This window comes from Chiloscyllium plagiosum, unplaced genomic scaffold (assembly GCF_037043375.1).
Source record: "Chiloscyllium plagiosum isolate Xiang-an unplaced genomic scaffold, Cpla_swu_hap1 HiC_scaffold_53X, whole genome shotgun sequence".
NCBI classification, from domain to species: Eukaryota; Metazoa; Chordata; class Chondrichthyes; order Orectolobiformes; family Hemiscylliidae; genus Chiloscyllium; species Chiloscyllium plagiosum.
In genome coordinates, this window is record NW_028270191.1 from 24951371 (window position 1) to 24977969 (window position 26599).

At 42.5% G+C, this 26599-nt stretch overlaps 1 protein-coding gene across 5 annotated transcripts in view; it reads left to right on the top strand.

Annotated features, from left to right (window-relative positions):
• LOC122543283 (formin-like protein 3) overlaps nucleotides 1-25791 on the top strand; it is a 174794-nt gene extending 149003 nt beyond the window's left edge. For 2 of the 5 annotated variants that reach the window (XM_087985579.1, XM_087985582.1), the window contains 7 exons: nucleotides 2047-2176; nucleotides 3877-4044; nucleotides 4980-5077; nucleotides 11056-11151; nucleotides 11905-12028; nucleotides 16508-16633; nucleotides 21110-25791. In XM_087985579.1, the coding sequence (XP_087841705.1) occupies nucleotides 2047-2176; nucleotides 3877-4044; nucleotides 4980-5077; nucleotides 11056-11151; nucleotides 11905-12028; nucleotides 16508-16599 (708 nt within the window). In that variant the 3' untranslated portion in view covers nucleotides 16600-16633; nucleotides 21110-25791. Of the gene's footprint in view, nucleotides 1-2046; nucleotides 2177-3876; nucleotides 4045-4979; nucleotides 5078-11055; nucleotides 11152-11904; nucleotides 12029-16507; nucleotides 16634-17424; nucleotides 17472-21109 lie in introns of all 5 variants that reach the window. The other 3 variants (XR_015755755.1, XM_087985580.1, XM_087985581.1) reach the window with 3 other exon arrangements.
• The last annotated feature ends 808 nt before the right edge of the window (nucleotides 25792-26599 follow it).

The window sequence follows — 26599 nt, forward strand, 5'->3', positions numbered from 1 at the left end:
ACCCCACCACCAGGGATATATTTCCCTCCCCACCCCTTTCCATCTTCCGCAAAGACCGTTCCCTCTGTGACTACCTGGTCAGGTCCACGCCCCCCTACCCTCCCGTCCTGGCACCTTCCCCTGCCACCGCAGGAATTGCAAAACCTGCGCTCTCACATCCATCCAAGGCCCTAAAGGAGCCTTCCATATCCATCAAAGTTTTACCTGCACATCCACCAATATCATTTATTGTATCTGTCACTCCCGATGCGGTCTCCTCTACATTGGGGAGACTGGACGCCTCCCAGCAGAGCACTTTAGGGAACATCTCTGGGACACCCGCACCAATCAACCACACCGCCCTGTGGCCCAACATTTCAACTCCCCCCTCCCACTCTCCGAGGACATGGAGGTCCTGGGCCTCCTTCACCGCCGCTCCCTCACCACCCGACGCCTGGAGGAAGAACGCCTCATCTTCCACCTCAGAACACTTCAACCCCAGGCATCAATGTGGACTTCAACAATTTCCTCATTTTCCCCTTCCCTCACCTCACCCCAGTTCTAAACTTCCAGCTCAGCACTGTTCCCATGACTTGTCCTACTTGCCCATCTTCTTTTCCACCTATCCACTCCACCCTCCTCCCTGACCTATCACCTTCATCCCCTCCCCCACTCACCTATTGCACTCTATGCTACTTTCTCCCCACCCTCCTCTCATTTATCTCTCCACCCTTCAGGCACTCTGTCTGTATTCCTGATTAAGGGCTTTTTCCCAAAACGTCGATTTTCCTGCTCCTTGGATGCTGCCTGAACTGTGCTTTTCCAGTACCACTAATCCAGAGAAAGGAGGGATGTTATGTAAAGTGTCAGAAGCAGTTCAGAGAAGGTTTGCTCGACTAATACCTGGAACCAGTGGATTACCTTATGAGGAAAGACTGACAGGCTAGTATGACAGGACATAGTAGGCCTGTATCCTCTGGAGTTTAGAACAGTCAGAGCTGACTTAATTGAAACATATAAAATCCAGAGGAGACTTGACCGGGTGGATGTGGAAAGGATGTTTTCTCTTGTGGGAAAATCTAGAACATATGAACTAGGAACAGGAGTAGGCAATTCAGTCCCTCCACCATTTAATACAATCACGTCCTCCGCTTTCCTGTTGGGGCCATAATTTAAAAATCAGGGTTCATCCATTTAAGACAGAGATGCCGAAACCTTTCTTTATTCTGAGGGTTATGAGTCTTTGGAATTCCCTTCCTCAAACGGCAGTGGATGTAGAATTGTTTAAGGCAGAGAGAGATAGATTCTTCATTAAAAAGGTAAAGGTAAAGTCACCATAGTCCTCCTACACTATAGCGCTGCTCTTTTATTAGAGAGATGATTGGTGGTTATTTAACCGGAGGGTCACCATGCCTCAGGCAAGGGGAGAGGTTGAGAAGGAGAGTCCTTCATGGTAGCCTCAGCTGGTGCAGGAATTGAACCCACTCCATTGGCATCACTCTGCATCGCAAACCAGCCGTCCAACTAACTGCGCTAACAGAAACCCCACCCCTGCCCCTGCATCCTTGATGACCAAGGGGTGAAAGATTATCAGGGAATGCAAGAATGAAAGTTGAAGTTAAAATCAGATCAGCCATGATCTTATTGAATGGCGGAACAGGTTTGGAGAGCTGAGTGGCCGATTCTAGTTCCTTGTTAGTGTGTAGCCCACCTAGCCTCTCAACCTCTCACCTAACCCCACTTATCTCACTGCTCCCAGTGGAGGAAATGATTTAAGCTCACACAGAAAGAGTGGCTACTTGAGAGGATAAGACCTATCAATGCAGAACCCATCGAAGAGCAGAGCAAATGTGGCACAGGAACTGGTTTGGGTTGTGGGGGCGAGGTAGGGGTGACAAGGGCAATATTGTAACCTGGTAGTTGCTGTTTGGCCTCTTCTCAATTCAACACAATGTAAGGAATTTGATAACAAGTCAAGAGGTGACAATACTTATGAACGATGCCTGGAGCTGTGACGTAACAGCCAGACTGAGTCTCAGTGATGTGACATGTTTCCTGTTTGCCCAGCTCTTGGATACCAAATCCACTGACCGGAAGCTGACCTTGTTGCATTATATTGCGATTGTCATCAAACAGAAGTACCCCAGCATCGGCACATTTTGGACCGAGCTCCACTTCATCGAGAAAGCTGCAGCAGGTTAGTGATGGCATTAGGGCTGTTCCTGTACTGTTACATGCTTAAGGAAAGCTGCTGTGTATGTGGCCATTCCCACCTCAGAGCTTAGAAGATGACATTTGAATGGTCCTATTGCATATGTGCTGAGAAATGGGCGTGGAGCAGGCCATGCTGACCAGAACTACCAGGGAAAGACTGCATGACAATCATGGAGTTAGTCATTTGATACAATGTCACATGATCTGACATCATTTCCTGTGATGTAGTCAGCTATTCAAGTGAGAGCTGTTGCCTTTTTAGGATAGGGCTGGAGGGCCACGGTTTTGTGGAAGGACTGGTGAAACTGGGGTTGTTCTCCTTAGAACAGAAAAGGTTAAGAGGAGATTTGATGCAAGTGTTCAAAATCATGAATAGTCTCGATGGAGAACATAAGATGAAACTGTTTCCAGTTGCAGAAGGGTCAGGAAGCAGAGGGACACTGGTAAAAGAACCAGTGTGAAAACCTTTTCTTTTGCACAGCAAGCTTGTTGCAATCTGGACCACACTGCCAGAAGCAGATTAGGTGACCAATTTTCAAAGGAGAATTGAATAAGTACCTGAAGGGGGAAAGAACAGTGAGGACGGGATTTTCTAAGATTACAAAGGGACCTTGATCAAATAGGTCAATGGGCTGAAAAATGGCAGATGGAGTTCAATCTGGATAAATGCGAGATATTGCATTTTGATACAACAAACAGTGGTAGGACTTATACAGTTAATGGTACTGCCTTGGGTAGTGTTGCAGAACAGAAGGACCTCGGGGTTCAACGTATACAATTCTTTGAAGATCGTGTCACATAGACAGGGCTCAGTCCCTTGAGTAAAGGAGTTGGGAAGTCATGTTGAGGTTGTACAGGACATTAGTGAGGCTTCTTCTAGAGTATTGTGTCCAGTTCTGGTCGCCCAGTTATAGGAAGGATATTATTAAGCTGAAGGAGGGTTCAGAAGCGAATGACTAGGATGTTGCTGGGTATGGAAAGTTTGAGTTATAAAGAAAGGCTAGATGGACTTGGACTTTTTTCACTGGAGTATAGAAGGTTGAGATGTGACCTTATCAAATCATGAAGTTTATAATATCATGAGGGGTATAGATGGTGTTAATGGTAGGTGTCTTTTTTCCAAGGATGGGATTTCAAGATGGCACATTTTTAAGGTGAGAGGAGAGAGAATTTTAAAAAAAAAAAGACGTAAGGGGCAATTTTTTTTACACTGAGGGTGGTTCGAGTGTGGAATGACCTTCCTGAGGAAGTGGTGGATGTGGGCACAGTTACAATGTTTAAAAGATACTTGGATAATTACATGAATAGGAAAGGTTTGGAGGGATATGGGCCAGGAGCAGGCAGATGGAGCTAGTTTAGTTTGGGATTATGCTCGGCATGGACTGAAGGTTCTAGCTCCATGCTGTATGACTCTGACAGATTCAGTGGGTAGCTCTTTCAAAGATCCAACACTGGCAACATGGGTTAGATAGCCTCCTTCTGTGCACCTTCATTCTATCAATGAAATGGAGCTAAATTCTCTCAAGGGGGTAGAAAGTCACAGAATATTCTGTGCCAGGAGAGATTGTCTGAAGGAGGGTAACATCTCATTCTCGGGCCTGGTAATGGTTCTAGCAGCCAACAGGCAGTTCCACTTCCAGGCAGTTGAATGACTTTTCTTTTTTACACCGTTTCCTTTGGCAGTATCATTGGAAAATGTCCTCTTAGACGTAAAGGAGATGGGACACAACATGGAGTTGGTTAAGCGTGAAAGCAGTATGCACGATCACAATGTGGTGCTGAAGGATTTCCTGACACAAAATGAAGGGACACTAGAAAAACTTCAGAAAGATTCCAGGACTGCACAGGCAAGTACATTATCCTACACTGCAATATCACTGAATGTTTCTAACTGTGTTCTGAACGAGTTTGGTATTCAAAAATCCGTTGTGTTAATCACTTGACTGAGTGACTAAATTGAGGGTGTGCAGGTTGATTAGAAAATGAGATCTAAATATAAAAAGGTTAGAGTTGGCCTTGTTTTTCTTTCTTGCTGGATCTATCATCCTGTCAATGGTGGAACATGTTTGGAAAACATCAGAAGTGCTAAGGTTCCAGTCTCATCAGAGTCTTTGAGACAAGATGTTAAACTGAGGCAAACACTAAGAATGCTGGAGAAACTTGGTAGGTCGAGCAGCATTGATGGCGATCTGTGTTAAACTGAAACCCCATCTCTGGGTGTAAAAGGCACAGTTTTAAAGAAGAGTAGGAGAATTCTGACTGGTTTTCTCCTACCGAATTCAAATTCATTTTGCTGTACACGTTCTGAGTTGCCTTCAACGAGTTGAGAAATAAAGTGAATGTTACTTCACTTAACTGCACCAGGGTACATATTGTTAAAGTGGGAGTGTACCTTGTTCTCGTGTGAGTTCTCTGCCAGATTTTTTGTGGCTCCTTGTGTTCCTCTATGAGAAGAGACCAGGATGAAATGCAATGCATAGGAAATTATCAGTCATCACCTTGCTGCTACACCTTCTAATAAAGCTTCACCTGCATCTCTGAATGAGAATGTGAGAGATGAACTGCAAAATCAACCCTGTCTTCAAAGAAAAGAAAAGGCTATTAATTCTTGGAATATTACAATTATGCCTAGTTGCTTGATTTTTGACCTTTAACCTCTCCCAACAAGCAAGAGAAAGAAAAACATGGCTGCGATGAAGTGGCTGACTGTTTTTGTAACTCTAACCTGGTGAAATCCAAGGGTTAATGAGGCTGCACCTAATTTTCTTTTTGGCCTGTACAGGAAGCATACAATAAAGTGGTTGAGTATTTTGGAGAAAATCCCAAGACTACGCCTCCATCCGTGTTCTTCCCAGTCTTTGTCCGCTTTGTCAAGTCCTACAGGGTAAGATCTGTTTGTCGCTTTTACTTTTTGCATCTGTTTGGCATTTGTTTAGCTTCAAATGGTTGTAATAAGGCATGGAAGAAATAGTTCTAAATCTTAGCTTTAGCAGAAAAGTGGTCATTTATATTTGTCGTGAAGTTAAGGGAATCTTAGTTATGACTTCTCTCTGTCCTTCTGTCCTTATCAAAAAAAAGCATTGCTTTTACTGAGATGTAGAATCTTTAATTTAATAGAAAGTGGGTTACGAGGAAAAGCAGTGTGGCTGAACAGGTAGGCCCTGTCGTTTAGGTCTGCTCCGTACATTTGGAAGGGTACTACCGGATGCTGTTATGGTGCATCCTTTCTCCATGTCCAAAAAATAACGCTTTGTACATAGGAGTGATAATTAGTGTGGGAATAGTTGAAACATTATGGTCTGCCTCTACAAGAATGGCTCACTGGATTGCAAGCCAATCAGCTTGTTCGGGGATGTCCACCAAGCTTCTCAGCCTATTGCTGAACTTGCCAGAAGCTGCCAACCAATCAGAAATGCCCCCATCATCCTCTCAAGGGCAATTAGGGATGGGAACTCTGCCAATGCTGCTCAGGAGCAAAAAAAGCTTTTTGTGGGTAACTCTGTCAAAGGTTCATTTGAATGGCATGGACAATAGACCTGAACTTCCCCCATTCAACCCACCCCATCTTAGTGGATCACTTGACATTTGGAAGATGCCAATATTTGGTTAAAATGACTCTGTCTCTGTCAAAGAAGCCTGCTTGCAATTCCTAGCCTGAAGGGCTGACATAGCTACCTGTGAGAGGGCACTGTGCTGTTGACTAGCAAGGGCAAGAGTTAATTAATGCATTTGCTTCCTGGCATTGTCCAGCAGATGCCTCCCATTTCCTGCCCTTGGCCACCCACAAGCTTGCACACTACAAATAATTAATTGAAACAATAAAAGCACTAGATGTGAATACAAGTTGAATACTTTGAATTGGCAGAATAATCACATCAGATTTTGAGTCTAGGAAAATAAACCAACTAGCAAGTCTATGATCGAGTGTGCAGTGGTAGTTCCAGGTTCCTAAAAGAAGCTGGAGAAAGCATGTGAGAAAAGTGTTTCTCCCCGGTGTTTCCTTTGACATAAAAGTGAGCTGTTCTTAACCCTTAAAGAACTGTGACTGGCCTTTTGCCAATATTTGATTCCAGACTCAGCCCATTGTTCTCGACGTAGAGCAGGGTAGGTTCTCTTCCTCCCAGAGTAGTCCATGGGAGTTTGGCACCGCCCCATAGATAGCGGGGGTGGGAAGTGGCATTTCTTTTAAGAAATTGGGAGAACTCCCACAGAAATTCTCCTCCTGGATGTTTGTGCTCAGTTTTGAGTTTCATGCATGTTAACTCATACTAACGTAGAAAATAGGAGCAGGAGTAGGCCATTTGGCCCTTTGAGCCTGCTCCACCATTCAATATGATCATAGCTGATTCTCTGTCTCAATATCATATTCAGGCCCAGTTTGAACCAATCTCTCCTCATATGACAGTACTTTCTCCTCATATCCCTTGAGGCTTTTAAAATCTAAAAATGTACCTATAGCTTTCTTGAATATATTCAGTGACTTGGCCTCGGCAGCATTGTGTGATAGAGAATTCCACAGGTTCACTACCCTTTGAGTAAAGGAACGTTTCCTTATCTCAGTCCTCGATGGTCTACCCCACATCCTGAGACTGTGTCCACTGGTTCTAGACTCCCCAACCAGGGGAAACATCCTGTCTGCATTCAGTCTGTCCAACCCTGTTAGAATTTTGCACGTTTCTATCAGATCCCTTCTCATCGGAATACAGGCCCAGTTGAACCAAACTCTCCTCATAGGTCAGTCCTGCCATCCTCAGTACCAGCCTAGTGACCCTCGCTACACTCCCTTTCTGGCAAGGATATCCTTTCATAGGTAGGGAGACCCAAACTGCACATAATACTCCGGGTGTGGTCTCACCAAGGCTGTGTATAGGTACAGTGAGACGTTTCTACTTCTGAACTCCAATCCTTTGCAATGAAGGCCAAAATACCATTTGCCTTCCTAATTGCTTCCTGCAGCTCCCTGACTATTTTCATTGTCTAGTGTATAAGGACACCTAGATCTCTCTGTACACCCACCCTTCGTAATACATCACCATTTAAATAATACTTTTTCTTTCTCTTTTTCACTCTGAAGTTTGAGTGTCCTTGAAGTGTTTCTCTGTCTCTTTTCTGCCCCATCGCCCAAAATTCTTCCTCTCAATTGTGACAGTGCTGAGTCAGGCATTGCATTGAGTTTGGCAGAAATTCTCTCCTGTGGCTGCTAAATGTCAATATGATATTTCACTGCCGACTGCTTCAGGGGTACCCTCCGCTTGTAATCTACATGTACATGCCCTCCGACAATCTCTTGGAATGGAAATCCTGGCTGATGGTTGGCTCTGTTGAATAGTTCCACTTGTACTGCTGTCCTGGCTGGGTTAGCTGACTCAACCCAGAGCAGAACATGTAGGCCTGTTTCTAAAATTAAGAAATACAACTTTGAGGGATAATCTGACTGCATTATTTCCAATACTCAGAGGAAGATTCAGATGAAATCCCTCCTCTAGTTATATAAGTTGAGACCGAGGGAGGCGTCTTTGTTGTTGGGGAGTTAAATCAGGAAACTTTTTTTTCATGTAGAGGGTCATGGAAATCTGGAATTCCCTTCTTTAAAAGGCTCTGAATGTTTGGGTTCAGCTGGAGCTTTTAGGTTAGAGGTTAATAGATTATTACAGGGCCTGAGCATATGGTGACATGGAGCTACGGTAAATAAGTCATGTTGGGGTGTAGGTTAGCTATGACCTAACTGAATGAAGGTGCAGACCAAGTCACTAAATGACATTCCCTTGTCTCTGTCTGCTCTTCAATAAGAGGCTGGGGGCTGCTTTGAGATGGAGTCAAGGGGATTCTAGACTGCATTGTTGAGTTTGTCTGCTAAAAAGTGCAATTTTGAGCTGTTTTGTCCATGAGTTGAGGAATCAAACAGGCTGTTTGGCGTCTGGGGTTTATTTTTTTGAGGCACGTGCCATTTGTTCTCATTCACAATTGAAATACTGTTTAAGAAAAGCATTGAAAACCTCCTTCATTCAGTAAACACAGCTGCAGCATTGACTGAGTTTGAGGGAAAGGAAAGCTGAATTTTCAGCTTGTTATTTCTTTTCAGTTTCTATGCTCAAAACAATACCAAATAAGGTGCTTCATTATGCTGTCAGAAATATAGGAATGGATTCGAAACGGGTCAAAGTTCAACTACATAACTAAATTACTGAACGTTTACATTGAAAAACATGCAATGAAACGACACAAGATTGAGGAGAAACTACTTTGCCCAGAGAGTCATGCACTTTGTGGAACTCGCTACTTCGGAACAGTTGAAGCCAGGGCCCACAAAACTATCCAAGGGCAGGCGGGGGGACTTGCTGACCTCCGGTCAGGGATTGGGAGCCCAGGCCCAAAGAGCAGCGGGCCTTTGATTTTTATCCCTGGTTGAGGCAATGAACATCAATACTTTTACAGGAAAACTAGATACGTATGAGAGGGAGGAAGAAATGGAAGGATGCACTGATAAGATCAGACGATGAGAGATAGGAGGAGGATTGTGTGGAACATAAACACTAATATGGATCTATTGGGCTGAATGGCCTGTTGCTATATTGTAAATTCAATATTAAATGACCTGGTGTATGGTGTTGGATGCCATATGCAGTTCTGGTTTAGCTCATACCTGGAGTATGGTGTACAGTTTGGGTCTCCTTTTTTAAGGAGGGGTAGGCTTTCATTGGAACCAGATCAAGAGAAGTTCATGAGGCTGATTTCTATGATGAGTTGGTTTGTGTGATGCAGAAAGGTTAAGTGGGTTGGGCCTTTAATCTTCAGAGTTTCGAACACTCAGAAATGATCTTTTTAAAGCATAAATCCTGAGGGGGTCTTGACAGGGTAGGTACGAGGAGGATGTTTATCCTTGTGAGGCAATCTAGAACCGAGGGGCGCGGTTTCAGAATTAAAGCAGTCCCATTTTGTAATCTCTCCTGAGGGTTGCTTGTGTTTGGCATTTTCTGCCACAGAGAGCAGTGGATCCTGGATCATTGAAAATATTCAAGGCTGTGTGACAGAGGTCTTTGATTGGTGAGAGTCAAGGGTAATGGAGGAGCAGACAGGAAAGTGGAGTTTAAATCCCAATGTGGCCGGCCATGATCTTATTGAATGGCAGAATGGACTGAGCGTCCTACTCATGTTCCTAATTTGTATTCTTATGAACTTATTCCTTGATTCTGTCAAATATATGCGAGACATTAGTGAAGCCACAATTAAAATCTGTATGCAATATACTAAATGAGTATTAGTGACATGGAAAGGCATTCAAGAAATTCTATAGCATTATGCTAGGAATGATGGCCTGTAAATTGAGAGAGGGTGCCTATTTTCATTGTACAAGAGAAAGCTCAAAGGCAGATGCAATAAAAATTTCCATAGTATTGAAATGGTAAATAATGAGAGATTGTTTCAAACATTGTGATTTTTCTGCACAATGATGACTACTTTAACACTGAGGTGCTACATATCTGCAGGTTGTTGCCTTGCAAGCTGTTATGCTTTTAAATCTAAGGATTGTGAGGACAGATTGATGGATATAGCATGTTGGTAGTTCAATACACTCTCCCAGAATGGAACTTATCCTGTGTACTCATGTATATAAGTGTGTAGGCCCCAGCTTGGAATATTGTGTCCACTTCTGGGCACCACACTTCAGGAAGGATGTCAAAGACTTTGGAAAGGCTACAGAGGGGATTTACCAGAATGGTTCCAGGCATGAGAGAGTTGTTATGTGGGGAAGCTGGGCTATTCCCTTTTGAGTCAAGAAAGTTAAGGGGAGATAAGAGTTTTTGTTTTATTATTTCATGGGATGAGGGTGTTGCTGGCTGGCCAAGCATTTATTGTCCATTTCTAAAGTTATGAAGGGTTTTGATAGGTGGGGAGGAATTCACCTCCTCACTCCCAAAAGCCTATCCACCATCTACAAGGTACAAGTGAGGAGTGTGATGGAATACAGCCCACTTGCCTGGATGGGTGCAACTCCAACAACACTCAAGAAGCTCGACACCGTCCAGGACAGAGTAGTCGGCTTGATCAGCATCCCATCAACCACCTTCAACATTCAGTTCCTGCATCACTGAATCAGCCGTATGTACCACCTACAAGATGCACTTCAGCTACTTACAAAGCCTCCTTAGACAACAGCTTCCAAATCCATGGCCTTCACCATCTTGAAGGACAAGGGCAGCAGATACATGGGAATACCACCCCCTGCAAGTTTCCCTCCAAGCCACTCCCCATCCTGACTCGGAAATATGTTGCTGTTCCTTCAGCGTCACTGGGTCAAAATCCTGGAATTCCCTCCCTTAGGGCATTGTGAGTCTACCTACAGCACATGGACTGCAGCGGTTCTAGAAGGGATGGCTGACAAATAGTGGGGCAGCCAGCAATGCACACATCTCATGACAGACTGAAATAAAGTTGCCTGTACTGGCAGGAGGTTCAGTGACCAAAAAGGGCACAGTTTTATATAATTAGAAAAAGGGCCAGAGGGGAGATTTTATACATTAGTGTGTTTATACGTTTTACTCCATGAGTTATGATGATCATGAACAGAGCAAAAGGGTAGTGGAAGTTGGTTCATTTGGATAGACACTTGAAAGACACTAACATTTCAGGGCTATGGTGAAAGCGCAAGGGAGTTTTGGAACTGATTGCCACATTTAAAGACCCAACACGGGCCCAGTTTGTGCTTCATGGTTCAACGGTAATTCATGAGACTACCCACCGAAGGGAAAGGAACCGGGTGATCATGTTCCTTCACACCATTAATCCTTGGAAAGTGGCTGACATATTGTATGAGGAGGTGATGTGAAAACAAATGCTCAATGTGTCTTCTGACATCTCCAGGAAGCGGAACAGGAAAACGAGCTGCGAAGCAAGCAGGAGCAAGCTTTGAGAGAGAAGATGCTGGCACAGGAAGCCAAGCTGCAACAGGACCAAAAGGTAGGTGACACACAGACTGCAATCTCACTGCCTCACCTTTTGGAAGCTGCTTCTGAACCCAGTAATGTCTCAACTTAGACCCTGGGCCAGTACTCAACAAAAGTCTAGGAAAAAGAAAGGGTAGGGCTGGAGGTGGTGGAGAAGTTGAGCAATGGGCTTTAGGAAGCAGGACAAGCCAGCTAGGCCATCTTACTCCTGGCTGCTCTCAGCTGCCCTTCTGCCCCATACCAGAAAGCTGCTTTGTGCAACTGTTGGCTTCTAAAAGGGTTATGTTCAGTATCAGTGGCACTGTTGGAAACATGGCAGCTCGATTACACAGAGCAAGATCCCATAGACAACAATGTGATCATAAATGTAGGAATAGACGTAGGCCGTTCAGCCCATTGGGACTGCTCTACTATTCAGAGAGATCACAGCTGATCTGATCACCTTTATTTCCACTTTTCTGTCTTATCTCTAATGACCCTTGGTTCTCTTGACACTGCCTGATTATCCATAGTTAAATACCATACCACCCACTGAACCACTGCCCCATCACTCTGGGAAAATACCTCACCCACAGGAAACACTCTCAACACTGTCCCATCACTGTGGGGCAAATACCTCTCTACCCCCCAAGAACCATTCTCAACACTGCCCCATCTTCAACAGATATTGTGGTTGGACTTTTGACATCAACCTGCAAATTTATGAAAAAAGCCTCATGGTTTTTTCAGTCCTCTTTCTCAATCAAGGCTTTTTTTTTTTTGAAAGTCTCCCTGTCACAGGAATAAGCGACAACAGCAGGAACTCATCGCTGAGTTACGAAGACGGCAGCTCAAAGATCACCGGCCAGTGTACGAAGGCAAAGATGGGACCATTGAAGACATTATCACAGGTAAAGGCCGACAGCAGGTCCTGGCTCTACTCTGTGGTGGGTTGGGCTGCCTTGGTACTCAGGTCTGAAGTCTGCACTGACAGTTCAGAAGACTTGTTTCCAATAGATGTGTTTTTTAAAAATTCTTTTATAGGTTCTTCAAGTGCAGGTAAAATGTGATGGACAACATGTTTCTGTGCACAACTGAGCCTCTTCTAGTGACCGGCTGTGCTATGAGATGTTCCTTGAACTGCTGTTTAAGCCATTGCCCTTAATTTTTTCACTGCAAGAGCTTTGGTCTAATTAGATCCGTTGAATGCCAAGATTAACAGATCTGTTTGGGAGGGACTTCCTCTTTGGTTCTGCTCAAACCAGTGCCCTGTTTTACTGTTTGACCTTTAGGCCAAGCCTTTATTAACCTACTCTTGAATGTTTGTGGTGTGGATGTCAGCACACACACCAGTTTTAAAGTTTCTTTTTTAAATGATCAAGTAGATTGAATGCAATCCAGTTTGGGTATTCAAAAACTGCCACCGATACATTAATCAAGGTTTCTGACTTTCTGGCAAATTGTACTGTCAAGCTGCACCTTCCTCCTTTTTACTCTCACTGTTGTGTGCCAAATCAAGACCGAGAGACTTCGCTCAATTCCCGCTGATGCACCATTGCAATAACGTCGGATCAAAAAGCTTTCATCACTTGAGCTAGTTGTTTTAATGTTCTCTACTCCTACTCTTAGAATCATTCCATTCCCTTCTCCACCCCCCACCATGCCCCAAGACTGCTTTCTCTTTTTGCACTGACTACAAAATAGCCCACAAGCTCTCTGCATTCTTGTTGCTTTTCTTTTCCATACTCACTCTGCATTGCTACCTGATGTTGGGTGTTTGATATGTAAAGTAATTTCAAAGTGAACAGTCTGCTGGTGAAGAAAGGGATGGTGGTGCAGAGGAAAGGTGGGGGCAGTTTCTTTAAGTCTTATTTCAGTTGATCAGCGGAACTTCTCATATTAAATAGCTCCTGAGCAATTGGTACAGTACACTTCACTTCTCGAACAATGAAGTGGTTAGACCTAGAAGCTGCCCAGTGAAGATAGAAAATGTCTTTCGAGACAAAGTATCAACTTGGATTCTCTTTCTCTGGCAGCTGTTGAGTTTCTCCAGCATTCTCTGTTTTCAGGTCTGCAATGTTCTACTTCTGCATTGCTAAAAAAATTTTCAAATCATTTTCTAACTTCACCTGCTATGTTGCCATTTTGATGACTGACTGCTTGTTTCTGTGAAGTGGACACGGTTGCTCTGTTTCATAACATGAACCACACTCTTCACACACTCGAGGCCTAAATCGGTGCTTCCCAAATGTTTTCCCATCTTAATGCTCAAAACTTCTTACAGTCCCTCAGTGAGAACTTAAGAGTTCTTGGGTGGAGTTAAGATTGGGATGTGCAGGGGAGTTGCAGCCTAGTGGTAACAGCATGGTAGCTGAGGCAGGGCCTGTTGTGAGCACAGCAATCACAACTCTCTGCTGGCCATTGCTCGCCCAGATCTTACCACTCCAAAATTTCAGCTCCTCACCCCCACTTTGGGAAGCCTTTTCCCAAAATGTAGCCCAGTGCACCAGCAGCTTAACTTGTCGAACCAAAATGCTGCAAAATTAAAATGTGTAACCAAGATGCATTTTTTCTCTCCTTTTATACTTCTGTTTCGATTCTGGTAACTGCCACAACAGCAACTTGCATTTGTATTACACCAAAGTCTTGGCCTGAGAGATTTTTCAAGGAGCATCATGAAAGAGGAGAGAAGCAGAGAGGTGTAAAGAGAGCCAAGGTAGCTGAAGGCACAGCCTGCCTTGCAAGTATTAAAACCGGGGATGCATGTTTAGAAGAGTGCGGGTATCTTTGAAGGGTTATTGGCTGGAGGAGATTGTAGAGATCGGGGCTGGCAAATAGCGAGGCCAAGGTGAGGTTTGAACACCAGGATGAGGACATTAAAATCAAAGTGTTGGTGGAATGCGAGCCAATTTTGGCCTGGTAATGGTGAATGGGAGTTAGGCGAGGGGACAGTGTCGAGTTTTAGAGGGTGCAGGCGAGAGGCTGTCCAGGAGTGTACTGGCGAGAGGCTGTCCAGGAGTGTACTGGCTGGAGATAACACAGACATGACTGCAAGTCTCCGGAAGAAGGGAGTAATAGTCTGAGATGTACAGAATGGAAACAGACCCATTGGTCCAATTCTTTCATGCTGACCAGATATCCTGAGTTAATCTAGTCTCATCTGCAAACATTTGGCTCATATCCCTCTTAAACCCTTCCTATTCATATACCCATCCAGATGCCTTTTAAATGTTGTAGTTGTACCAGCCTCCACCACTGGCTTCAGCAGCTCTTTCCACACATGCACCACTCTCTGCGTGAAAAAGGTTTGTTAGGTTTCTTTTAACTCTTTCCCCTCTCATCTTAAATCTATGACCTATAGTTTTGGACTCCCCTACCTGGGGAATAGATCTTGGCTGTTCACCGTATCCATGCCCTTCATGATTTTATAAACCTCTATCAGGTCATCCCTCAGCCTCCGACACTCCAGGGAAAATAGACCCCGCCTATTCAACTTTTCCTTACAGTACAAACCCTCCAAACTGGCAACATTCTTGTAAATTTTTTCTGAACCCTTTCAAGTTATAGGGAGAGGCTGAATAGGCTGGAGCTGTTTTCCCTGGAGCGTCAGAGGCTGAGGGGTGACCTTATAGAGGTTTGTAAAATCATGAGGGGCATGGATAGGGTAAACAGACAAAGTCTCTTCCCTGGGGTGGGGGAGTCCAGAACTAGAGGGCATAGGTTTAAGGTGAGAGGGAAAGATTTAAAAGGGACCTAAGGGGCAATTTCTTCACTCAGAAGATGGTGCATGTATAGAATACCAGATGATGTGGTGAAGGCTGATACAATGACAACATTTAAAACTCATTTGGATGGGTAGGTGAACAGGAAGGGTTTCGAGGGATATGGACCAAATGCTGGCAAATGGAACTAGATTAATGTAGGATATTTGGTTGCCATGGACGAGTTGGACCGAAAGGTCTGTTGCCGTGCTGTACATCTCTATGACTCTTAAGTTTCACAACATCTTTTCTATAGTATGGAGACCAGAATTGAATGCAGTATTCCAAAAGTGACCTAACCAATGTCTTGTACAGCTGCAACATAACCTTCCAACTCCTATACTGACGAATATAAAGGCAAGCGTACTAAGTGCTTTCTTCACCGCCCTGTGTACCTAGGACTCCACCTTGAAGGAACTATGAGCCTGCATTCCAAGGTCTCTTTGCAACATTCCCCAGGACCCTACCATTAAGTGTACAAGTCCTGCCCTGATTTGCCTTTCCAAAATGCAACATCTCACATTTATCTAAATTAAACTCCATCTGCCATTCATTGGTTCATTGGTCCATCTGATCAAGGTCCTATTGTACTCGAAGGTAACCTTCTTCACTGTCCACTACACCTCTAATTTTGGTGTCATCTGCGAACATACTAACTATATTCACATCCAAATCATTTATAAAAATGACAAAAAGCAGTGAACTCAGCACCGATCCTTGTGACATACCGCTGCTCTCAGGTCTCTAATCTGAAAAACAACCCTCCACCACAACTCTCTTGTCTCCTACCTTCAAGACAATTTTGCTAACCAGTTTACTATGCGGAACCTTGTCGAACACCTTACTGAAGTCCACATAGACAATGTCCACTGCTCTGCCTCCAGCAATCTTCTTTGTCGCTTCTTCAAAAAAGACATGGTTTAAGATTTGTTCTTTGCAACTCAGGTTCCCTTACATCCATGGCTCCAGAAAGGCATGTTGCTGCTTGTATTTCTATTTAAAGCCACCTGGTTTGTAATATAATGCTGTATAAAGTTAGCTTTTAAACCCCTCCTTACCTCCTCTCATGTCCTCTGATTTTCAATTTTTAAATAAACGCAAAAGGGGTTGGCAGCAAGATCAACCCCACTATCCATAGAGGGAGAGAAACAATTTGATTAAAATTTCCACAAGCTGGGAATTTGTTTCTTCTTGTGGGGAAATGTTGGCTACAGATCAGCAGCTGACTGTGATGGGAATCTCGAGTTTGGTTGTGAATTCATAGAGTTCGCCTTGCACCCCAACACATTATGTTCTGGTATGTGGCTGAATTGCTCAGACTGGCCCTCAAGGAAGATAGCCCTCAGAATCAACAATGGATTCTTCCAGTGCAACATTGTAGGCTGCTGTTCCATGCCAAGGAGAGAGACTGTTCCAGTCATGGTGCAGTGGTCCATGAAATAAGGGACTGCTGTGGAGATTCAGATAAGGGTTTCCCATTTCAATTGCATGTGTTGCTTTTTGCGTTGTGACCGTTTTGAAGCTCCTCCCTATTGTATGACTTGATGTGGTTTCTTTTTCTTTGTTCCTCCCTGACCCCTTGCTGCTCTTTCTCTCCCCTCTCTCTATTGCACATTCTTCTTTCTGCAGCGTTGAAGAGTGTGCCCTTCACAGCCCGAACTGCTAAACGTGGGTCCTGGTTCTTCTGTGAAACGTCATTGTGTGAAGAGTCCAATTGTTAATGTTTGTGCCCTCTACAGTCTACAGCTATGACAGGTTTATATGATTCCGTTTCTTCATTCTTGTCTCTATTGTTTGTTGAAAGGAAATGATTCATTTTACACCTTCCATTTGAATTACTGTGTGTGTTTGTGTGTGGAGGGGGGTACGGTGGTTTCTTCATGAAATACAGTATCTGTGTTTTTTTATACACTTGCTATAGAGTTCCACAAGCTGGCTCCTTGCTTTCAATGGAAGAACATGGGGACACCCCGAATTTGCTGGTTGAGACAGGGATTCCTTTAGACCTGAATATCCAGCCAGGAAACAGCTTAGCCAGACACCAATGTATGGGGAGCCTAGCTTGGAGGTTAGGTAAAGAGTTGGTGAATGCTCCTTTGCACCTTTTGCTAATGAGCATAATGATAGCCAAGCAAATCCTTGCCAGCCAAGTTGTCTTTGGCGACCTATAGGACAGGGTGATGGCAGAAATCTACAGGGCAAATGTCCCAATTTAGTTTCAAGCGAGAGAATTATGTTATTTCTTGTGTCTGATCAATGTTTTCCAAAGCTCTTCCATTCATTCTTTTCCATGGCCATTTTCATTCACCTTTGCTGCTGTCCTTGCACTTATTGTGTGTTTGCCTAAATGACATCTTATCATTTCTACTGTGGGATTCTAATTTCTGAAAGGATTGTGGTTGTTTTCTCTCCTCAATGCGGTTTCTTTTTGCTGGAGTTCTAGCTACGGGTAAAACTGGTGACTGTGACAAACCCAACCTTTTTACAAAAGTTGTTGCTCCTCTTTCATCATCATTCATTCATCTTCATTTCCTTCATTTCTTTAGCTAAAAGGAAGAGTATGATCGGTAATTTTCCAAATTCTCCAACACGGGTAAGAGTTTGTCAAACGCGCAGCGACAGTGAAACTAGTGTGCTCGCAAGGCTTGCCAGCTCCAGCCCTTTATATCTGCAGACCCAAGCTAAACACTTATGAAAATCACGATGTGGAGGAGCCGGTGTTAGACTTGAGTAGACAAAGTTAAAAATTGCACAACACCAGATTATAGTCCAACAGGTTTATTTGGAAGTATTAGCTCTTGCTATGCTTCCAAATAAACCCATTGGACTATAATCTGGTATTGTATGATTTTTAACGATGAAAATCAAAGCGTTAAATAAGAGTCTTCGTGGGGGTCAAGGGCAAAGGGAAAGCTTCAGAATGCCTTCAATCTCAGTCGACTATTCTGCTTTTAGAAAGTATTACAAATAAACAACTTTTTCATATTTTTCTTTTCTTAATGAGTCCTGCTTGAATGTTGAAACATGTGGCACCCAAATACAGTTGTTAAACAAGTGGCAAGTTTGGGCTCAAACAGGACAGTTGGGAAACTCCTTGTTTTCACAGGCCTATGTGAAAGGATTTTTACGTTTAAGTTCTTAATGTCTGTGGAGAAGTGTTAGCTCCAGACTCTGTTTCACTTCAATTTTAAGGAAAAGGAGTTGAGAGTTGTCTGAAATCAATGATGTGACTACTGATTCCCTTGTTCCAATCAAATTTCTGGAATGTTTCCATCACTTACTCTCCCAGTGTATGTGCTCATCCTCACATCCCTACTTGGCTTCAGTGACCCATTATCAGTCAACTTGTCTTTCTCCTGCTCTCCTGAAGGCAGTGACTCTTACTGGGGAACTGTTTCCTGACACTTCAACCAAGTGGGCATTCTTCTTGTGAGTGCCATGGAGTTTGAGTGTCAGCAAGCTATTTGACTATGGAGGGCATCAAAGCATTGGTCATTGAGAGTGGAAATCCTTACAGATTCTCTTTTTAGCTCTTTCTTGCCTTCTGGTATTCAACTGTGGCTCGGTTGGTAGCAATCTTGCCTAAGAATGTTGCAGGTTCAAATCCCAGTCCAGGAACTTGAGCGTATAGTTTGGACTGGCACTCCAGGGCAGTGCTGCATTGTTGGAGGTGAAGCATTGCCTGCCCTCTTAGATGGATATAAGATTTGACAGCACTCTTTCCATGACCAGTAGATAAATATCCCTGGGTCTTGGTCATTATTTGTCCCTCCATCAACTTCCCTAAAGCAGAGGATCTGATCATGTCACATTGCTGTGTGAGAGAACTTGCTGCCTGAATATTGATGGTTCATGCATTGGCCAGACTCCAAAAGTAAGCTATTCAAAGCACTTTTGTGTGTCCTGTGGTCATGAGCATTTGTTCAGTTTTTTTCGCACTCTGTGTTGAGTTCAGTTAGATTGTCCCTCCTACTGAGTCAACACATCGAACCCACCTGATGCTACACACTGTGCCCTTTGGGATAAAGCTGGCTTGTCATCTCATTGGAGGAATAACCCTACTTGGCAATACTGTATTTCAGGAATTCTTATGTGTTGACCCAGGAACATGATATCCTCATATCTGCACCTAGATGATGGTAGTACCAGCAACTTAATCCTTATTCAACCTTGGTTTTGAGAAAGGAGTTTACAAAGGCTGCCTCTTGATTGGATGATGGGATAATTTGGATTGTCAGTCAATTCCTTTTTTTTTAATAGATGATGGGAATGGTTTTTCCTTTGTCTCTCTTGCCTAGGTGGTTGGTAGACATTTTAATCAATCTATTAAGATGTCTTCTAATACTCCTCTGGAATAGATGGGACCTGAACCCAGGCCTTCTGTCTGGGAGATAGGGATACTACCACTGCACCTCCAAAGCCTCTTCCATTCAATTGTTTATTTACTAGTTTGGTCTCAATTGGAGTATTGCATCCAGTTCTGGGTACTGCACTTTAGGAAGGATGTGAAGGACTTAAGAGTGTGCAGAAAGGATCTCTGGGAGTGGTCTCAGGGCTGAGCAACTATAATCGGTTATATGGATAGATTGGAAAAGTTGAGACTATTCTCCTTCAGAGACAAGAAGTTTAAGATGAGATTCGATTGAATTGTCCATATTCTTAAGGGGTGTGGACAAAATAGATGGGAAAGAGATCAGTGAAAGACATAGATTGACAAAAGAGGCAATGGTGACACTATAAAACTTCCATGCAGTGAGCGAATAAGATTTGGGATGCGCTGCCTGAGTGCAGGTATTAAATCATTATCTGAAATGGAAAAGGCAGGGGAGCGGCTGTCGTGAATTACTCCTTCAGAGAGCCAGCATGGACATGATAGATGGAATGGTCTCTTGTGCTGTAGCCATTCAATGATTCTATGCTTTGGCAGTCATACATGAAAACAGATGTTTGTACTTGAACTGTTTCAAAGAAGGCCTGGTCAATAGGGCTTGAGGTAATCAAAAGTCAGGGAAAGACCTTCCTGTAAATCTGCAGGGATGTGGAGCTAAGGTGAGGAGACTGAGCTGAGATACAGATCAGCCCTGAAATCAATCAAATGGCACAATGGGCTGAATGACTTCCTGTTGTTCATGTGCACAAAGCAATCCCATCCCTGTGTAACCCTGTCTTTCTTTTTTGTACTATCAACAGAAAAATAAAATTCCCCCTAATATTGTTTTCCCTGCAGTTCATATCTTAACTTGTTGGTAATATACTTCTGGGTTCCTGGCAGCTTCCCATCTGAAGCTCCCCTTCTGCTCTTTGTTACCTTTCTGATGTCTTATGCATGTTGCTCAATCCTACCCAAGCAGAAAAAGTGATGCAAACAAAGCTCACGTGAACTGTCAGCTCAGCCTCCAAGGAACCTAAGATATCTGTGATATCCCCCTTCTCCCCTCTGGGTGATGTTGGTGAGAGGGGTGTGAAGTTGTGGATCTGTCAGCAACAGGCAAAGGGGAAGAGGTGATCAAAAGTCGACAAAAGTAAGTTGTAGAAAACAGGCAACTGAGCTTTGGTACCATTGTATTCTTACAGAAGAGGGGAGAGAATTTTGGCAGGAAAGGACTGGTGGTGTCAGCTCTTCATTCGAGAGTGTTGTTGACCATGTAAATTCCCCAGAAAGAGAATGCATGGAAAAAGAATCCCAGGGGAGTATTAGACTCCATCCAATTTCTACAATACTGAGACTGATTTTGAGTCCCTTTTGAAAATAATGCTACATTTTCCAACACTGTCGATTATTGCTGAAAAAGACATGTTTTATCTTGTATTTAATGATGACAATCATTAATTGGTGCATTCTACATGGTAATACCGCTTCAATAAGAGTCTACTTGCCAGTCAAACTCTCCTCTGTTACAATATAAATACTTTGCCTCTATGATGGTTTTTTGCAAATTGTGCTGATCAGCACAAGAGGAAAAGATTTGACAAAATGTGTCTCTTTTTCAGCAATACTCAAGCTCTGTACTGCCTGTGTAAGTACTGGATCAATGCATGTGTGCATGTATATGCACAACAATCCCAGTGGCTTGCCATCATTTTGATTAGATGTAACTCGACATCTTGTTGTTTCGGAATTGCTTCACTGCAGAGCTGCTTTGCCTTGTTGCTTGATTGCCTCTTTGTTGCCCAACTAGCAGAGTGAAGGAGTTGGTGCCAATTGCCATTTTTTTTGTTTGTTTCTCACAGATCTTAGAAGTCAACCATTCCGACGTGCAGACGCGGTGATACGACATGGATGGAAACACCTCTGAAGAAAAGAGTTGGGTGCGGGGAGGGGAGAAGGAGAGGGCAACTGCAACCAAATTGACAGTGTTATCAAAAACTGTTCCCTCGAAGCATCTCGGGATGCACTTTCTTTTGTCACCGCACATCAACTCCCTGAAATGGTGAACTTCCTGCACATGTACCTTTGTAATCCACAAAAAATTGGCATGGTGTGGATAGGAAACATGAGGGAGAGTGCACATTCCCTTTCTGTTTCTGCAGGGAAATATGTTTTCTTTTAAAATCAATCCACAAAAACTACTCACCACTTAATGGATAAAATGATACAACTACGTGTTTGAGATCCTGATGCTCCATCAAAGCTGGGAGGAAGCATGTTTCTCAGTAGGATAGAAAACACAGAACTATTGGCTGTCTCACCAAATTAGGGCAGCCTGTGAAATTTGAACGCCTTGTTACGGCAGTATTACCTGGGCACATTAACTATGGAGTTCTTTCTATTTTGTAGTCTTACATTAAATTAATGTATTTTTCCATTATTCCTCCTATGTCTTGTACAGTTAACTTGACCTTCTGTGATGTTTCCAAAGAAACTTTGGCATCTGTTCTTGCCAAAGTAAAATGGCCGCTATTGTTGGAATGTTATCTTTCTCTTACATTGATTTCAAACCCATTTTGAGGTCCTTCTGAGCATTTCCAGGTGTTTAGCTCTCTGAATATTGCTAAATTCCTTGATATATTTGGAAATCCTAATGAGAATACTGAAGCATATTCAATGGAACTAGCAATTAGACCTACAAAGTCTGTTGAGAAGCAGATGTAAGGGCAAAGTTTCCTCCCCTTAAGTCAGACTTTTTCACTACTTGTCAGACTCATTGCATTGCAAGGGATTGGATGGAGCAGATTGGGGTGTTTGGAAGTCTGAGTGAGGAGAATATGTAATCCACACAGACCTGACTGTGTTTTACCACTGTTCTTGAGTCAGCATTTACTTAGCATCTAAAAGGTTCATCATGCACCCAGGTTGGATGGAATTTGAACTCTGACTTTTGATCAGCACTCGGGCTGTTATTTTTCCTGATTCTATGAATTGAGAAGGAGATATCCAATTAGAAATTGTTCTTACCTCTGTTCTGATCTGGGAATTATGGACTCGAATTCTGTGTATTTTTTTTCTTCCTTTGTTAACTGGAACCGTATCTCCTGTTGGAAGTAAGGGAACTGAATACAAACTACAGAATTAACTCTTTTATTGTTCGGCTAGCCAATGAATTAAGCCCTCTGATATTGTCAATTGTTTTATTTAATATATATACTTTAGGAGCATTTGCACTTAAGCCCAGTATCCCCAAATGCTCTGATACAGTTCTTGGGTCAAACCCTTAGTTCACCATCTCTCCCAGTGATAGATGCAGTTCATCTCTGCTAGCTGGTTCCCATCCTCTGTCCAATTGACTCAACTGAAAAGAGCATCTCTCTCACTTGGGTGTTGAGTGGGTCCTTGCTGCTTGGGCTCACTGGGGTAGTAGACCAGAATGTGGCTGGTACCTCAGGGAATTGTGGGGGAGTGAAACCTAAGGTAGAAGAGAAATTCACTATTTGGGTGCAGTTTTCAAAACCAAACTCTCTTCAGTGGGACTAATCCCACCAGCTCTCACTAGTGTCCATGATTACCAATAAACTCTAGATACTACCATAAAACAATTTTAAGGCAAACTCCGTTTTTAGTTGTATTTGGCAGTACCAGAGCTGTGCTTTGCAATGTAAAGTTGCAGTTCCAGTATCACTGATTTTACAACAATTTGCTGGAAGGTATTTTTGGCCTTTTCAATGAAATAGGCTACAGTCTTGAACTGAAGGTCCGGAGGCAAAGATTTGCATGTAAATATAAGGCATTTCAGATATAATTTAATGTTACAGTTGGTTGTGTGATCATTTTGCAGAATAGGTGAGAAAATCTTATGTTTAAAACAAAAATCAGCTTTGCATTCAATTCAAATGTGTGCCTTCGATGCTTAGTTCTTGGTTTGTTTATAGTTCCCCATTTTCTAAACCAATTACAGCATAAAGGAGGCCAGTCTGCCTGCTGTACCTAGCAATACCTTATTAACTAGATTAATCTGCTCTTGCCCATTTCCTCTTTCCACTTGCCCATTCATTTCATTTTTCTCCCCAAAACTTTTGATTTCACCTCAAGATGGTACAGCCCCTTGCCTCAACAGCCACTTCTGGTAATACATTACACCTTGTAATTTGGGATAGATTTTATCCCTTTTATTTTGATGATAACCAATTGTGTATGGCCCCATTTCATTTTCCTGAATCAGCAGTCTGCAGAAACAGTCTTTTGTTATTAATCCTTTCATAATTTAGATGCTTTTGTCAGATTCCCTTCTTAACTCTGTTCCAAATGGGAGGGGAGGGGGTACAATATATCAGGCTGTCCTTCACTGCTGCATCTAATTCCTTGTATAATATTAATGAATCTTCACTGCTCCCTTTCCAAAGACTCTAACATTCTTTGTTCCCTATTATAATTTTCCCCACATTTGAAATAAGGATCCCACATTTTGTCTTCACTAACCTTTTTCTCTTCACATATTTATAGAAGCTTTTGTGATCAGTTTTGATGTTCCTTCTAATTTTACTCTCGTACCCTATTCTCACCCTCTTGATCAAACCTCTTTTGCTGAATTCTAAAATGCTTCCATTCCTCAGGCTTGCTGCTTTTTCTGGCACTTTTATCTGTTGACTATTTGGATCTACAGTAAGCCGTGTTGAGCCACCTATCCTCTTTTACTTTTGCACCAGATAGGAATGAATATTGTTATAATTCATGCACACATGCTATAATATGAACCATTGTCTAACCACTGTCAACCTGTTGAGTAAGGTTCCCTGTTCTATCCCAGCCAATTCTTGCCTCGGACCCTCATAGTTCCCTTTATTTAGATTCAGATTTAACTCTCTTTAGATTCAACGACTTAATTCTTCACCTTAATGAAGAATTTGTTCATATTATGGTTGCTGTTCCCAAAAGGACCCATCACAACAAAAAAGTCACCACGATTATAGTTGTACTCTTACTGCGTGCATTTCTGATTTAATGCCTTTCCTTACGTCTCCACTCAGCCCCAATAATGTTTTATGCCCCTTGGTGTTTGTGATCTCCATCCATACAGGTTCCACATCATGGTTATCCAAGAAAATATCTTTCCTCACTATTGCTTTGATTTCCTCCTTTACCAACAATGTTATTTCACTTGCTTTCCCTTTTTGTCTCTCCTTTCCAAATATGCCTGGATGTTCAGTTCCCACCCTTGGTCGCCCTGCAGCCACATCTCTGTAATCGTAACAATATCATTAACCATTTATTTAATTCATCTGCCTTATTGTAAATGCTCCATGTGTTACAACACTATGCCTTTAGACTTGTCTTTTTAATTTTGTTAATCAGAACAATATTTCATAGCTTTCAGGGTCAGTGGGTCCAAATCCTCCAACCCTCAGAGTGAAAATTACATGTTTCAGGGCAATTCTTACCAAGGTGAGTCTGGTGAGTGAGGAAATTCCTTTAAGCCATCAGCTTCAGGATTAAAATCCAGGTGTGTGTGTCTTGCTATATTACAGTACTCTGCTCACATGCCAGACAGGCTAACATCCCACCCTAAATTGACACTGTCTTTAAATTCAGGTCACATTATTAGAGACATAGTCAGGCTGATCCAACATGTCCCATTGAGCAATGGAAAAATCAGCACCTTTGGAATGATTTGAGTGTACATCAGCAAGCTTAAACCTCTCTCATTACTGACTTGCCTCATGAGGTGGAAGTTGAGCCTGAAGGTGAGGAATCAATGTCTTATCTGCTCGTTCACTGATGTGTGTCACAAACCTGATGTGAGAACAGCTTTATTTATTGAATTTTTAAAACATTATGTTTTTAAACGTTGCTGTCCAAAGACTACAAAATTATTTAAAGCAAGGCGTGTCTTGTTGTTTCGAGCTAATTCAATGGTCTTCCATTTTTCTAATAAAATAACCCCAACAGCGAGCTTTTTTAAAATTACACTTGATTTGTACCGTCAGTTATAGTTTACAATTTATGCTGCTTCCCCCATGTATTCTTGGATTGTTCCAGTGATGTGATAGATTGAATGACTTTACATTATTGTTTAGCCTGTAGCATCATCTGGAAGACCATCTGATACAAAGGTGCAATGTAATAGTCAAAGCTAAGGTATAGACTCAGAATGTATGTTTTTAATACTGGATTTCAGTAAGTCTACCCATCAGTAGTTATTATTTAAAAAGTGAGCTGTGGACCTGGGGGAAAATAGACTTCAAATAATCCATGCATTCCTGTACAAATCCACAAGGTCGCCATTTTATTTTGTCTTTCTGGTATGTATTACATATGAAGTATTTAGTTTGTATTTTAACCATTCCGTTCCAAACTCTACATTCCTGTAGTTAACTGTATGCTTTTGTAATTGTAAAAAAAACTGTTAAATTCATTCAATTTTCCATTTTTTAAAAAGACTATTTTTAAAACTATGCCAAAGTTGAGGCTTTCTGCCACTACGCAATACTGTACATATTATTCTTAATAATTATTATAAATCCAGCTCTCTGTGGTCCAATTGTTGTGATCTTTGAGTTTTGTGTTTTAGTGGAAATCTGAGATTCTGGATGTAGGTTTGCTCGCTGAGCTGGAAGGTTCGTTTTCAGACGTTTCATCACCATACTAGGTAACATCAGTGAGCCTCTGGTGAAGCACTGGTATTATGACCCACTTTCTATATGTGTTTAGGTTTCCTTGGGTTGGTGATGTCATTTCTTGTTCTTTTTCTCAGAGGGTGGTACATAGGGTCCAAGTCGATGTGTTTGTTGATAACTCTTGTGCTTACGTTACAGACTGATAACTCCTTCAAGACGTTGTATTTTCTTTATCATTAATTTTTCAGAAAAAACATTTTGCGATACAGTATGAAAGTTATTTGCAATAGGACCTGTGAGCAATGTATTGTGCTTTGGAAGAAGAGGTGACTTTGGACCTATTGTTCCCAAAGCGCTCTAATAACGGGGCTTTCCTTGCCTCCTGTCACCTTGGTCTGTTGTAGACCTAAGAAAATCAATTGCCATGATTTGTCAACAACTCCACTATCATTGTCTAGTGCACCCACTTGGATGGTGTAGGGTCAACCAGTAGGATCCTGAACATTTTTCAATCTAATAATTTATATAGCGCTATCAGGATAATTAGTATGGCAGTTAAAAGCATCAATATGCCTGTGGACAGAACAATATCAGTCTTGGATACCACACCTTGATTAATAGAAAAAGGCACAGTCAATTTGATTCAGTCTCTTAACCGTTTCTTCAGTAGCAATGTGGGGCAAAGTTTTTCAAGAATATAGGGCTGGTGCCAATAAAAACTCATTAAAGTAC